This window comes from Cervus canadensis, chromosome 31, assembly GCF_019320065.1.
Source record: "Cervus canadensis isolate Bull #8, Minnesota chromosome 31, ASM1932006v1, whole genome shotgun sequence".
Lineage (NCBI taxonomy): Eukaryota > Metazoa > Chordata > Mammalia > Artiodactyla > Cervidae > Cervus > Cervus canadensis.
The window spans coordinates 16,344,713-16,359,408 of NC_057416.1; the positions used below are offsets into that span (position 1 = coordinate 16,344,713).

Genomic DNA, 14,696 nt, shown 5'->3' on the forward strand with positions numbered 1-14,696 from the left:
CACAGAAGCTGCAACTGCTATACCACCACTCCAACCCCCAAGAAAAAGCTCTTAATCCCCTGTACCTTCTTTGGAAACAGGGTCACTATTAAAGTTAAAATGAGCCCATACAGTAGGGTGAGCCCCTGGTCCAATGGGACTAATGCCCTTATTTATTTTTTTTAAAGGCCAAAAACCAGACACAAGGAGAACATCAAGTGAAGACAGGCAGAAGACAGAGTGACATACCTGTCAGGAGACAAAGATTTCCAGCCAAGCACGAGAAGCCAGGAGAGAGGCAAGCTACCGTCTTCAAAAGGAACCGAACCTGCCAACACCTTCATTTCTAGTCTTCAGAACTACGAGCAAAGGCACTTCTGAGGTGTAAGCCACTCAGTCTGTGATACTTCACTGCGGTTGCTGTAACAAACTCAACCACCAGTTCGCCTGAATCTGTTTATTGACCTTTCGGTTCTGACACAAGTGCAGCTCTCTTCCAGGACGTTTAACTTCTAAGCATCACTCACCCAGCGCCATAATATACAACACTACTTAATGTTTTCTTCCTCACTTACAATACACATTTGAGAATTCATGGTCTAAGGACTGTTTAACATAAAAGAATGAACAGAAATAGGCATGGTACTTAAATCTCAAGGAAAGACAATCAAAGAACTGTCCAAATAAATATAAAGTTGCAGACTTCCCTGGTAGGTTCAGTGGTTAAGACTCTGTGCTTCCACTGCAGCAGGGGATATGGGTTCAATCGCTGGTGAGGGAAGTTTCACACACTGCAATGTGGCCAAAACATTTAAAAAAAAAGAAAAAGGACTTCCCTGATGGTCCAGTGGTTAAGAATCCACCAACCAAGCAACCAATGCAGGGGATGTAGGTTCAAGCCTTGGTCCAGGAAGATTCCACATGCCCAGGGGCAACTGAGCCTGTGCACAACTACTACTGAGTCCACACTCTAGAACCCACGCTCTGCAACAAGAGAAGCCAGCGCAATGAGAAGCCTGAGCACCACAACTAGAGAGTAGCCCCTGCTGACTGCAACTACAATAAAGAATAGCCCCCACTTGCTGCAACTACAGTAAAGAATAGCCTCCACTTGCTCCAACTAGAGAAAGCCTGCACTCAACAATAAAGACCCAGCATAGCCACAAAATAAAGATAAAAAAGTAAACAGAATTTTAAAAAATTGCAACTGTTGTTTGTATATAAGAAGCTATAACTGGTGCAGTGATGTTCCAGGATTTGCTCTTATTATATCAAATATAGCTGCTTTGCAGAGCAACACTTCAGCCAAGATCACCTTTGAGCCTCAGTTTCTACATTCAAGTAATAAGGATTAATACACCCTTACAGGCTGCTAAAAATATGGAGATCCAGCATGATAAACCTTTCACTAAAAGTTCCTCTAATAAATATTTCATTGTCTTCTTAGCATTGTACGAAGCCCCAAGCAAGGCTACAGAAAAAAATTTTCAGTGGGTGATCAAATAGAGAAAGACGAAGGCAAACACAAAACACCACTACAAAGCAGCAAACCGTCTAATTTCTTTTAAGAAATTTAATTTTCCTATAAGAAAGAAATAGAATACTTGAAACAACTTGGAAATACTCACATTTTCTGCAATACCTCCTCCCCACCGAGATAATGTATCTGGGGAAATTAAGTTGTCCTCCATGTGGAATGATGATAGAACTCTTTGACAGCATCAGGAATAGGATGTCTCCATTCCACATGTCAGTTTGGTGACATTCTCAAATCTAAAGTCTTGATTATACCCAATTCTGTTTTCAGAAATCTCAAGAGTCCTTAACCCTGTCTTAAGTATCCCAGACTATTTTCTCCTCTAATTTCCCAATCTTATGCTGCATAGGCACTTGCTGTTCTAATTAGCATGGGGTCCTTTAGTTATTATCATTCACGATTCAGCTTTAATGCAACCACTTCCACGAAAAGGGTGTTGAAAGCCATGCTGTGCCTTCGTGCTAAGCTGCTTTAGTCGTGTCCAACTCTTATGAGCCTATGGGCTGCATGAATGCAAAAGCTCTGGGGTGTTCAACTGGGTTCCAACTCAAGTGCTAAAAATCTTTTACTGGCTTACTTTGTAAAATTATTTATACAAAGTCATGCTTGTAACATTCTGGGCTCTCGTGGTTATTAGATTTCACACCTTGAAGAGGACTGAGGGCCAACAGTATCATTACAAGGAGAAACGTGAGGGAGGCAGATAGTCAGAGAGTCTGAATTCACGCCTCCACTGGAGATACTGAGAGAAAATATAGGCCTGAGAGCTCCCTGGAAGGCGAGATAAGAGAAATTATAGATGAGGGAGCCCTTTGCGGCATCATAGAACGATATCTGCTCATACTCATAGTCCAGGAAAACTCCAACTCTGTGCACTCGCTCTCTGAAGGAGACCCTTTTGAAAGGGGGAAAAGCCCAGAAGGTGTGATCAGTTCCCATGAGAGATCCTGTGAGTAAGACCTTATTTCCGGAACTGTTTCTGACGGCGGAGCTCCTGTACACGCCCAGCTGCCACTGCGCCGCCTTGCCCACGTCCACCTCCCAGTAGTGCTGCCCTGAGGTGAAGCTCTGCACACCCAACACGGTGGCGCTGAAGTCAAATCTCTCAGGGTGACCGGGTACACCACGCTGCACGTTTCCAAGTCTCACACTCCTTAGATCCTCGGACAAGACCAGATAGGGATGAGGTGTTTTAGGGTCCAAAGTTATAGGTCCTGCAGGGAGAAGGAAATTTAGTTACCCGAGGGGTTCGTCAGTGCCAGTGACTCATGACTTCTAACATCAGGGGCTTCCTAATGAGATGGCACCAGTCTCAGCCACAGATATTGGAGAGGCAATCTAAGAAAGTCCAGATGAAGGGACCTCAAGCCAGAAAGGAATTCTGCCAGTCCATAAGAATGACCTGACACCCAGTCGTAGCCCAGTATCACCTGGGACCCAACTCTGAACTCCCTAAAGATCTTCCCCAAGCCTGGAACCAACGGAAGTACTGGAGTCTCCCATAGAGTAGTTGATTCGTGACTCTGGCCTGTGACTGAACTTCCCTCCTTATTTTAAATATTACCAGGGCGCAGCAGAGACATCTAGAAACTGCTGCCTACAGGCCCCTAACATTGAGTAAATCAAAAGTGAATATATTAGAGGCCTGAAAACCTGTGAGAATCCTCCAGAAAAATCAAGCTGAAGTCAAGAAGGCTCACTGTGATTTCTCATACTTGAATGAAAGTGGTACGTGTCTTCACATCTGGTCCTTCTCATCTCCTTCTGTTCAGCCTCTAAATATTGTGACTTCTCAGAGGTCGGCCCTCGATCTTCCTTTTTACTCCTTGTATATTCTTTTACCCTAAGTGACTTCATTTAGCCTCAGTTTTAAACATCTTCTATATGCTCATGAGATGGTTGGATGGCATCAGTGACTCGACAGACATGAGTCTGAGCAAGCTCCAGGAGTTGGTGATGGACAGGGAGGCCTGGCGTGCTGCAGTCCATGCGGTCACCAAGAGTCAGAGTGACTAAACTAAACTGATATGTTCATGACTTACCCCTCTAAAAAGAAGACAAATACCAGCTGGACAAAACACAGGAATTTCAAACATTCTCCATCCAAAATGGAAATCCAAACCTATCCTTTCCCAGTTTCTACTTTTTAGTGGAACACATCCCTTATAGTTGGTCAAGCCATAAAACTGTAGCAGTCATTGATTTCTTTCTTTAGCATCTAATCCACTAGAAACTTTTATGGGCAAGTGAAGATGAATCTCTGGACCTAATTCATATCAGTATTAAAGTGGTCTTAAAAACCAGAAGCCTTGAATTTTAAATTTCAGCTTGTCCCAAGATCCTAGGATTTTCAGAAGACCGGCAGAAATAAATGCAAATTGTCTCTGGAAGAATGTACACCTTTTATTCCTATCCGAAAAGAACTTCTAAAAATCATATCTAAGGAAAAAAGGAAAGCTCACTATTAAAAAAAAAAATCATTAACCACACACTCAAATTGAGACAAGCAGAAAAAAATCTGAAGAACTTTACATACTGGAATTGCCAGGCATAAACTCTACAATAAATTTTCCTTCTATGTTTAAAGAAAAAAGAAATCTACTCCTATAGAATACAGTAAACTAAAAAAAGCAAGACTAAGTGGGTTTGACAAAGAACTAAATAAGATTACCTAGAAATAAAATGTATTAAAATGCTAATGGATGATTAAAAGGAAAGAAAGCTACAGAAAATATGCATTAACATAAATGCAAAAATTATTTTAAAAACATTAGTACATACACTTTGGCAATATATAAAATGGATAAAACATTATTACCAAGAGTTTATCCTGGGAATGCAAAGTTGGCTCAACATATGAAGCAAACATAATTCACAATAATGAAGAAAAAATGTATATTTTGGTAGATATAGACAAAAACATCTCTTAATTTCAACATCTGTTCATGATATGAAATTTTACTGAATCAAGAATAGATGGGGGAAAAAAAAAAAAAAGAATAGATGGGGAACTTCCTCAACATGACAAAAGGCAACTGTGGAAAAACCTACAGCTAACATTAAAGGTCAAAGACAATGCTTTCTCTCTAAGATCAAGAAAAAGATTCTCACCACTCCTATTCACCATTACATTGAAGGTCCTAGTAAGTGCAATAAGTAAGAAAAATACAGAAAAGGCTTACAGAGTAGAAAGGAAGAAATAAACTGATATTTAATTTCATTACTAGAACTAAAAAACACTTAGGTATCTGTCTAATTAAATATGCACAATATTAGCTGAAAACTATAGAACACTGTTGAGAGAAACCAAAGATGACCTAAATAAATAAGAGATATATCACCTTATCCCCAGACTGTTTTACGGACTCAGTGTAACACCAACCAAAATTCTAGAAGGCTTTTTGTAGAAGTCAACAAGCTCGTTTTAAAATTTATGTGAAAAAAAAAACAAAAAACAAAAAAATAATAAAATTTATGTGGAGAAAGATCTAGAGTGGCCAAAATTATTTTTAAAGAAAAAATCTGGAGAACTCACTGTGCCCAATTTTAAGACTTCTATAGAATAATCAATCAAGCCAGTATGATATTACCAAAAGGATAAATAACAATCAATGAACCTATTAGACTCGAAACAGGTCTGTTCATTTTCAAGTGATTTTCAACAAATGATGTCAAGGGATTTTCAACAAATGATGTTAGAACAACTAAATACACATATATACAAAAAAGGAGGAGAGTTGTACCATATCCTGAATAGTATATAAAGATTAAATGAATAATAAACCTAAGAGCTAAAACTAAAACTGTAAAATTTCTAGAAGGAAATCTTTGTTGCGGTAAATTTCTTAGGCCACAAAAAGCACAAACCATAGGAAAGAAAATGATAAACTGAACTTCAAAATCTAAAACTTCTGCTCTTCAAAAGATACTACTAGGTAAATGAAAATACAAACCATGGGAGAAATATCTGCAAATACAGAGTCTCTTTAAATCCTTCAGCTATCTGGAATTTATACAAATATAAAGTGTCCTGTGATTATGGACATATGTCAACTTACTTTGCAGCACTTTGAGCATTTTGCTCATTCCTGTTATTTGGCACACACTCAGGTCTGTGATTTGGGCGGGCTGTAGAAACTGATGCAGTAGTGACTCACTCCTGTTAGAGAAATGATTATCTTAGTTATCTATGCAGACTCCAGGCTCCTCCATCCATAGACGGCTCTCATCGCATGGCCTTGCTACCCGCATCCCAACACCTCCACCCTTGTGTGCCCATGTATCAGACTGTAAATCTGACCCAAATGTTTCCAAAATGATTAACTTACCTTTCCAAAGCATATTTTGCATTCTATAGGATGAAAAAAGAGGAAAAAAATTACTAGTGGGTATTTGAGCCAAGCCTTTTGTGACTTGTGCTCATGAAAATATTTTCTCTCATAATAACAAAACTCAATTTCCAAGTAATTTCTTCAGCCTCATGGTGCTAATTCTCAGATATCAAATTTCAACACTGAACAGGAAATCAGAAAAATGCTTGAAATCACTGTTATATTCCCAAGGGAAATAATTCTCTCTACTTCACATAGAGGATGCTCCTCATTCTAATTCTGCCCATCTACCTGATTTCTATACTTGGTGGGGGGCGGGGGGGCAGGAACTTAGCCTGATATGCTGGGGATGGTGGCTGGAACCAGGTCAGGAACTGAACATAACTAGGTCACACCTGTCTGCGCTATCTGGAATGAGACTTGGCTCTAAGACAGAACCTAATTGTTTATGCCCAGGTGCATCTGGATAGTCTTTAAAATATAAAAATGTACTTATTGAAAATGGTAATCATGTTGTGCTGTGCTGTGCTTCGTTGCTCAGTCCTGTCCGACTGTTTGCAACCCCACAGACTGTAGCCCGCCAGGCTCCTCTGTCCACGGGATTCTCCAGGCAAGAATACTGGAGTGGGTTGCCATGCCCTCCTCCAGGCAAGCTTCCCAACCCAGGGATCAAACCCAGATCTCCTGCATTGTAGGCAGATTCTTTACCATCTGAACCACCAGGGAAGTCCCAAGGCATGCTCTTGAACAAAATTTAAAGTACACAATACTGGGAGTGCCCTGGCAGTCACTGGACTCTGCGTGCGTGCGTGTGTGTGTGTGTGTGTGTCTGTGTCTGTGTGTGTGCACGCGCGCGCGCTGCGTCGAAATACCCTGGACTCTGCATTCTCACTGCTTGTGTGTGTGTGTGTGTGTGTGTGTGTGTGTGTGTGTGTGTGTGTGTGTGTGTGTGTGTGTACGCGCTGAGTCGGAATACCCTGGACTCTGCATTCTCACTGCTAGTGTGTGTGTGTGTGTGTGTGTGTGTGTGTGTGTGCACGCGCGTGCGCTGAGTCGGAATACCCTGGACTCTGCATTCTCACTGCTAGTGTGTGTGTGTGTGTGTGTGTGCGTGCGTGCGCGCGCGCGCGCCCGTGCACACGAACTGAGTCGTGACCAACTCTTTGTGACCCTCTGGAGTGTACTCACCAGGTTACCCTGTCTATGGGATTTCCCAAGCAAGAATACTGGAGAGGGTTGCCATTTCTTCCTCCAGGGGATCTTCCCAACCCAGGGCTGGAATCTGCACTGCAGGTAGATTCTTTACTGCTGAGTCACTGGGGAAGCCCACTTACCCTATTAAAGGGCATGTCAATTCAAACTTAACTATTGATCGGTGAAGCAGCTCTGTACATATTATGATTTTAGGATGAGTCATAATGCTTTTGACAGTCTTCAAGTATGCCTGAAGATCACTGGGTACTGTATTCTAGCACTGACTCCTAATGAGTACTATCCATGTCTCATTTCTCAAATACTGTAGTGAAGGTTATTTCCAGAATCTTACCTGGAGCAACACTGAGGCGGGCTGCTTACACCTCTCCTCGAGCTCCACAGTGATCTGCTGGAGGCTGCAGATCTGTTCAGAAAGCCTGACTTCACTCTCCTTTAGTTTCTTCATGTTCTCTCTTCCCAGAAGGTTCAGTCTCTGCAAAGCATCTCTTTATTACTGTTCAACAACTGGCACTTTCTCTTACTCGCTAATTCAACCATCTCTTTAAAAACCCACTTTATCGCCTGCCAACCCACAAACAGATGTAATTAGGTAAGGCCAAGATATTCCTCTTGTCAAGCAAGACACCTCAATAGACCCATGATTCTCTAACATACTGTATCTATGTTGATGTGGACCGTATCCTCCTATCTACTTAATCAGTTCACAACCTGGACGTAAAACAGGTCACTTTTTTTTTTTTTTTGGCTATTCAGTTTTGTTCAGGAAGTTTCTTATTTCCTTCATTAAAACTAAGACTTACTATAATTAAAAATTAAATTCAACCAATAATAAAATACATAATCAAACCACTGATACCAGGTTCCTTCCTACCCTTGCAAAGATGCTCCATCTAGGCACGTATCAGAATGTTCATGCTATTTTTTTCTTAACACAAGTGATGTCATATTCCACTGCTGATCTGCAACTTGCTTTTTTTCTTAATAGATAATATGCTCTTGAAGAGCATTCCTTATCCATACATACAGAGCCATGTTATCTTTTCTAAACGCTAAAGAGCATTCCACTGTATGTCTATACAATGCATTTCATGAGTCCAATATTGATGGATACAGGTCGAATCCACTCTCTTGCTATCAACAAATGTTGAAGTAATAACAACACCTAAACTTACATTTATATTACACAATAATGTACACATGTACAAACACTATTTAAAGAGTTTCATGTAGATTATCACACAATATTATGAACTCAAGGCCATTATCCTTTTACATCTAAGGAAACTAAGTCAGAGCTTAAGCAGAATGTCTAAGGCCACCTATTGTCATTCAGTCGCTCATTCGTGTCCAACATTTTGTGACCCATGGACTGTAGCCTACCAGACTCCTCTGTCCGTGGGATTTCCCAGGTAGGAACACTGGAGTGCATTGCCATTTCCTCCTCCAGAGGATCTTTCCAGACCAGGGACCAAACTTGTGTCTCCTGCATTGAAGGCGAATTCTTTACCACTGAGCCACCAGGGAAAGTGGCCAACTAGACTAGTAAATTATAGAACCCAGTTAGGAATCACATCAGTTTGGCTTCAAAGACTATCTCGAAGTCATGTCTCTATACTGACATCATTTTACAACATCCCTTATGAATGTGTCTTTTTATATGCATGCAAATGTATCTGCAAAACAAATTATCAGGAATAGAACTGTGGGGTGACTATATATATATATGTGTATATGTATATATATGTGTATATGTATATATATATATGTATATATATATACACACACACATCATTTTAATAAAAGCATAGTTGTCAGTGGTTGTGCTACTTTATCTCTTCTTTCTTTCATTTCCCAAATATTGTGAGGACGTCACATTGCATATCTCACCTGTAGTGTTTCCTGGAACTTCTCCTTTAGCTTTGTGGAAAATTCCATCAGTTGGTTCTGACTGGTTTGTCTCAAATCCAGGTTGAATCTGCCTTGCAGGCTTTGCAAGTTCATCCTAATTTCTTCAGTCATCAACCGGATCCTTATGCTATATTCAGACTCAATCATTTCTTTAAAATTCTGCTCCTCTTTCTTCATCATAGACACAGAAATGACAGATTTCAGGTTAAATACTACAGATAATTATTTATGGTCCCTTTCCATCTATAATTCTAATACAAATCCAAGGAATATAAAGCACTGGGGAGGAAATAATAGGCATGGATACAAAGGACAAAGGGAATTTCAGGGTCAACATCAGCCAAGATATCAACACAATTTTAGAACATGAAATGCAGACAGAGACATGTTCATTGACAAAAAACTGAGGAATCTACACAACTTCAGGACCAAAGAGCAGGAGATCAGGAAAACTGGAAGGCAGGACCAACGGCTTTTGCTGATGCTTTGGATAGTGGATGAGAGGAAAAGAGGAATCAATGGGTGACCCCAAGGTTTTTAGATAAAGAACAAAGTTGCCAAAACATAAAATGGAAACTATGGATGGGACAGATTCTAGACATGGGGGGTATATCAGCAACTCAGTTTAGGATATGATGATTTTGATAAAGTCATCCATCCAAGCAGAGATACTAGGCAAAAAGTTGGACATGAAAACCCACTACTTGGAAAGTCTGAACTAGAGACATATATTGGGAGTAGTTGGCTTATTTAGGGACTAAATACAACTGCATTTAGGGACTTCCCTGGAGGTCCAGTGGTTAGGACTCTGCATTCCCACTGAAGGGGCACAGGTTCGATCCCTGGTTAGGGAACTGATTCCACATGCAGCACGGTGCAACCAAAACAACAACAAAATGACTATATTTAACCTCATGACACTACTGAGTGAAGATTTATCAAGAACCTGACTATTCTCACCACTTCTACTACCCCTTCCACCACAGTTCACCATCATCTGTCCCTAATTACTGCAAACAGTCCCCTTCAGGTCCCCCCCACCTGTGATCTCACCCTCTTACAGTCTATATATTATTTTTCAGCTTCTGTTCCCTTAATAGACTTTTACAAGATATTGACTATAGTTCCCTGTGCTTTAGAGTAGATCCTTGTTAACTTTCTATTTTATATATAGTACTGTGACTATGTTAGGGCTTCCTGGGTGGCTCAGCAGTAAAGAATCAGCCTGCAATCCTCCTGCAATGCATGTCAATCCCAAACTCCTAATTGACACGCCCCAAATAGAAATTCTTAAATTGACCTTTGAATGAATGGCTTCAGGATTTACACTGCCACATCCAAAGTACAAAAGATGATCACTCTCCTATGGCACTGTTAACTGCACTATCAGTCTTTTTTATATTTATAAATAAGGTATAAAAATGCCATCTCCCTAACAAGTTTAATACAGTTAATTTGTACTTCTCTTAACATGAGCTTATGAACCAATTCAGTCTACTCAAAAGATTATCTGCATTTGCTTTTCTGTGAGCTCTCAGGTCTTTGATCACTTCTCTATGGTTTCTAGTCTTTTGCTACTGACATTTTGTTTTGTTGCAGTATCTTAGTTCCCTGAACAGGAATTGAACCCATGTCCCTTGAAGGGGAACTGTGTCCAATCTTAACCACTGGAGTTCCAGGGAAGTCCCCTGCTTACTAACTTTTAAGAGCTCTTTATACATGAAGAAATTAATACCTTTCCTAACTATGGATTTTAAGGAGCTTTTCCTGCTGTGCCATTGGTCTTATGTTTATGTTATTTGCTAGCCAACATTATAGGTAATTTCCACCCAAGAATCAAGATAAGCACTGACCTGCATCATCACCATTCTTTCTTGTTCATCAGCCAGTATGATTTTAGCTGCCTCAAGTTTCTCCTTCAATGTGTCCAACATCTCCTGGAATAACTTCTGCAGAGAAATATATCACAGTAATTGCTTTACAACAGCTAGATTCCTAACCTTAGACAACTGAAAGGCCAATAGCCCTGACTACACATGGAAGGTCTACGTATGGTACTTATCTAGTATTCCGTTGACCAACATCAACTAAGGGAATGGACTTGAAGGATCAGAATATCTGTTCCCCAAACAAATACGGTAATTACTGAAAAGAGGAGGCAGCCAGAACGGCAGGGTGGTCTGGGATCCGTATGAAGCTTACCCTGTAATTCTCGGCCGCCTCCGGCACTTCATTCACCACCACAGGACTCCCATGCTCCTGGGGCGGGAGGCTCTGGTCACAGACCGCCATTCGGTCACCACGGCGGAACAGCTGCGGTGGCTGCGGGCGTGTCTCATGGCGGACACCTCCTGGGATGTCTTGCTCCAACTGAGAGCGGGGCCTTTTGGACATCTCGGAAGGTGGCCCTCGCTGGAGATGATCAGGCTGTTTCTAAAGCGGAATACACCTCCCCGCACGCCGAACCGAGTGCGGTGTTCTAGGGCAGACGCACTCGTCAGCCTCCATCCTCCGCAGTCAAGGGTCCTGGACTCTTTGGATCCAGCAAACCTTCTGCAGACACGAGCCTGAGGAACGAGATACGATGAATTACACCAGTGGTCGAGTTCTCCGAGAATTTCAAGTTATTGAAAATAATTAGCAAGTGACAAAATAGCAAAGTACTTCCCAGCAAGTCATTTTTAAAAAAGAAGAAGAAAAATGGTTCTCAAAGGAAAGCTGTGGCAAAGAGCAGGAAAGGAACTTCCGGGACTAAAAAAAGACAGAGCCTAGCCTCAGGCACTCAGGTCGCAAGCCGAAGGAATCCCTCACTCACCCAGTTGCTTGCAGAGATCCTGAAAGTGAAGGCCTCTTGGGGCGGCTCCTTAAACCAGACGGAGCGGAGGCAGAGTGTCGCCGCGTTCCAAGGAGGCGCTCCCTTTCAGGTCTGGCTCTGAGGTGCGCATGCCTGACAGGAGCGCACTCTGGGGCTCCACAAGTGCGCATGCGCCTGACTGAGGCGCCATTTTGTGCCTGAAGGGTAAGGCGTGTCTCTCGAGAGACTTGGCTGTTGAAGGATGTTTGCTGAAAAAAAATAAAGAAAGTGAAGTCGCTCAGTTGTCTCCGACTCTTTGCGACCCCATGGTCTGTAACCTACCAGGCTCCTCTGTCCATGGGATTCTCCAAACAAGAATACTGGAGTGGGTTGTCATTTCCTTCTTCAGGGGATCGTCGCCTCCAGGAGAAGCACCCCCTCCAGGGATCGAACCTGGGTGGCCCGCATTGCGGGCAGACGCTTTACCGTCTGAGCCACAAACCCTCAAATAAATAAACCTTTTCGAAAATACTGAAGGGAAATTGCACATATTTATACGTACATATGGGATTTGGCCGTGGCGCTAGTGGTAAAGAACCTGCACACCGATGCAGAAAATGTAAGAGACATTGGTTAGATCCCCGGGTCAGGAACATTCCCTGGAGAAGGCCGTGGCAACCCACTCAAGTTATTCTTGCTTGGAGAATCCCGTGGACAGAGCAGCCTGGCGGGCTACAGACCATGGGATCGCAGAGTCAGAAACAAACGAAGAAGCGCCTTAGCGCAGCACAGCACAAATGCACATATATGGGCTTCCGGGGTGGCTCAGTGGTAAACAATCCGTCTGCATTGCAGGAGACACAGGTCCCATCCCTAGGTGAGGAAGACCCCCCCTAGAGAAGGAAATGGCAATCAGCTCCAGTATTCTTGCCTGGGAAAGTCCCTGGACAGAGGAACTTGGCAGAGGTAGGGGACTGAGCTACTAAACAACAAAGTATGTGCATAAATACATGTAGGTAATACATATATAAATATGCACATATGTGCATATATACAAATATATTTTAAGAAAACAGAACAAGTGATCTATAATTCGTGCACCGCCATTTCCAGACAATTCCGATAACGTTTGAGCAACAATTCCACCTTTTCACTAGATATATTTTAATTATATTCTTAAAATGTATTACCTACTGAATTTGGAAATCTTTCCCAATGAGGAATCGCCTTAGTTTCCTTGTCTAACCCCATCTGCAGCCATTGTCAATGACACTGTAACACCAGATATTAATTTCTCAAAATTCTCTAATTTACGTTTTCCCATTCTGTCTCATTAGCCAGCTATTTTTAACATTTCTTGCAAAGAATCAACTTGAAAGAAAACAGAACTCCGAAACTTCCATTTCTGGATTCATTAGCTTCTTTTTGCCTCTCATGCTTGCAATTCCACCCAAACTTGACCATCTACTGTGGAGCCCTATACCAAGGTCACAGGTGTGAAGCCCTGTACCAAGATCACAGGATAAAAATCTCTGGAACTGACCAAGCCCCATAGCAACTGTTGCCATGAGCCTCCAGATCTAAACTGGCCAGGTTCCTGACACCTAAAGACACCATTCCAGTAGGAATTTTCTGTCTTGAGGCTATGGACATTGGCTGCAAGCCTGCCAAAGTGTTCAGCTCTCCCTTGAACCAACCCACTGTTCTAACACTGTTTTGTCTCTTTCTCTCTCTATTAAACTTTATTCTCTTCTCATTCTGCCTGATGTCTGGAAATTCTTTTCCAGCCCACACACGGACCATGACATCACCTAGGCCTTTCACTCTTTTTTAATTTTTAAGGTACGTGAAACAATAAAAATTCTGAAGCTGTTATTCTTATATATTCAATATATGAAGACATTGTTATTCTGCTAGGGTACATGCTAAAGCAGCAGACTTGATTTGCCTTTTCAGTGTTGACATTTGCACTGATGGTAGATAAAATTGCTGGTGTCCTACCATCAAGGAAGTAGCACCAAACAGGACCACAGGCATTTATTGTATTTTTAAAATCTCTACCTATTTGTAGACTCCCAGTTTAAAAAAAAAAATTAAAAAACCTGTTTTACTTAAAAACATTCATATTTCTTGATGCTTGGTAAAATATTAAATCTCAACATTGAGCACAGAATTTAAGGACTTCCCTGTCAACCCTGTGGTTAAAACTGCACTTCAAATTCATTCGGGGAACACAAGTTCGATCCCTGGTCAGGGATCTATGATCTCACATGCTGAGCCATGCTGCTAAAAAAAAAAAAAAAAGTATAGGATTTAGCATACCGGGTGACAGGATAGAAATGTGTAAAACATTTATGTTGCATATGGAAAAACAATGGTTGTCTCACAAAAATGCATTTTTTCTGATTGAGTTGCAAGCCATACTAGTGCTATTTTTTTTCATAGGTCATTTTTAGTAGAAAGAACGAGTGAGATAGACTGTGGTTATCTGCATGTAGTGATTTGGAAAGACATTTTCTCAAACTGTCATCTCAAGGAAACTAAGTGTATTAGTTCCCAGTGATAAAATCTGAGCTTTTAAGCAAAAATGAGAGTTTTAGAAAACTCGTATCTCCTATTCTAAGCTTGACAGCTTCCCGATACTTGGTCTTTTCTGATGAAATTAGTAGAGATATTAACAACTGATTGTTTTTGCTATTGTAAAATTAAATGTGTCAACATTTGGAAAACCTGCAAATTCAGTGAACCAATTAAAAGATGCCTGCTCCTTGGAAGAAAAGGTATGACAAACCTAGCCAGTGTATTAAAAACCAGAGGCGTTACTTTGCCGACAAAGGTCTGTATAGTCAAAGCAATGGTTTTTCTAGCAGTCTTGTATGGATGTGAGAGTGAGTGCCGAAGAATTGATGCTTTTGAACTGTGGTGTTGGAGA

At 41.3% G+C, this 14,696-nt stretch overlaps 1 protein-coding gene across 1 annotated transcript; it reads right to left on the reverse strand.

Moving 5' to 3' along the window:
- Positions 1 to 1,169: 1,169 nt before the first annotated feature.
- Positions 1,170 to 11,885, reverse strand: TRIML2 (tripartite motif family like 2). Its single transcript, XM_043454486.1, has 8 exons — positions 11,786 to 11,885; positions 11,173 to 11,537; positions 10,824 to 10,919; positions 8,950 to 9,141; positions 7,394 to 7,534; positions 5,845 to 5,867; positions 5,575 to 5,675; positions 1,170 to 2,730 (listed from the first exon to the last, which is right to left on the reverse strand). The coding sequence occupies exons 2-8, from the start codon at positions 11,362 to 11,364 to the stop codon at positions 2,150 to 2,152; spliced, it is 1,326 nt and encodes a 441-aa protein (XP_043310421.1). The 5' UTR covers positions 11,365 to 11,537; positions 11,786 to 11,885; the 3' UTR covers positions 1,170 to 2,149.
- Positions 11,886 to 14,696: the final 2,811 nt, after the last annotated feature.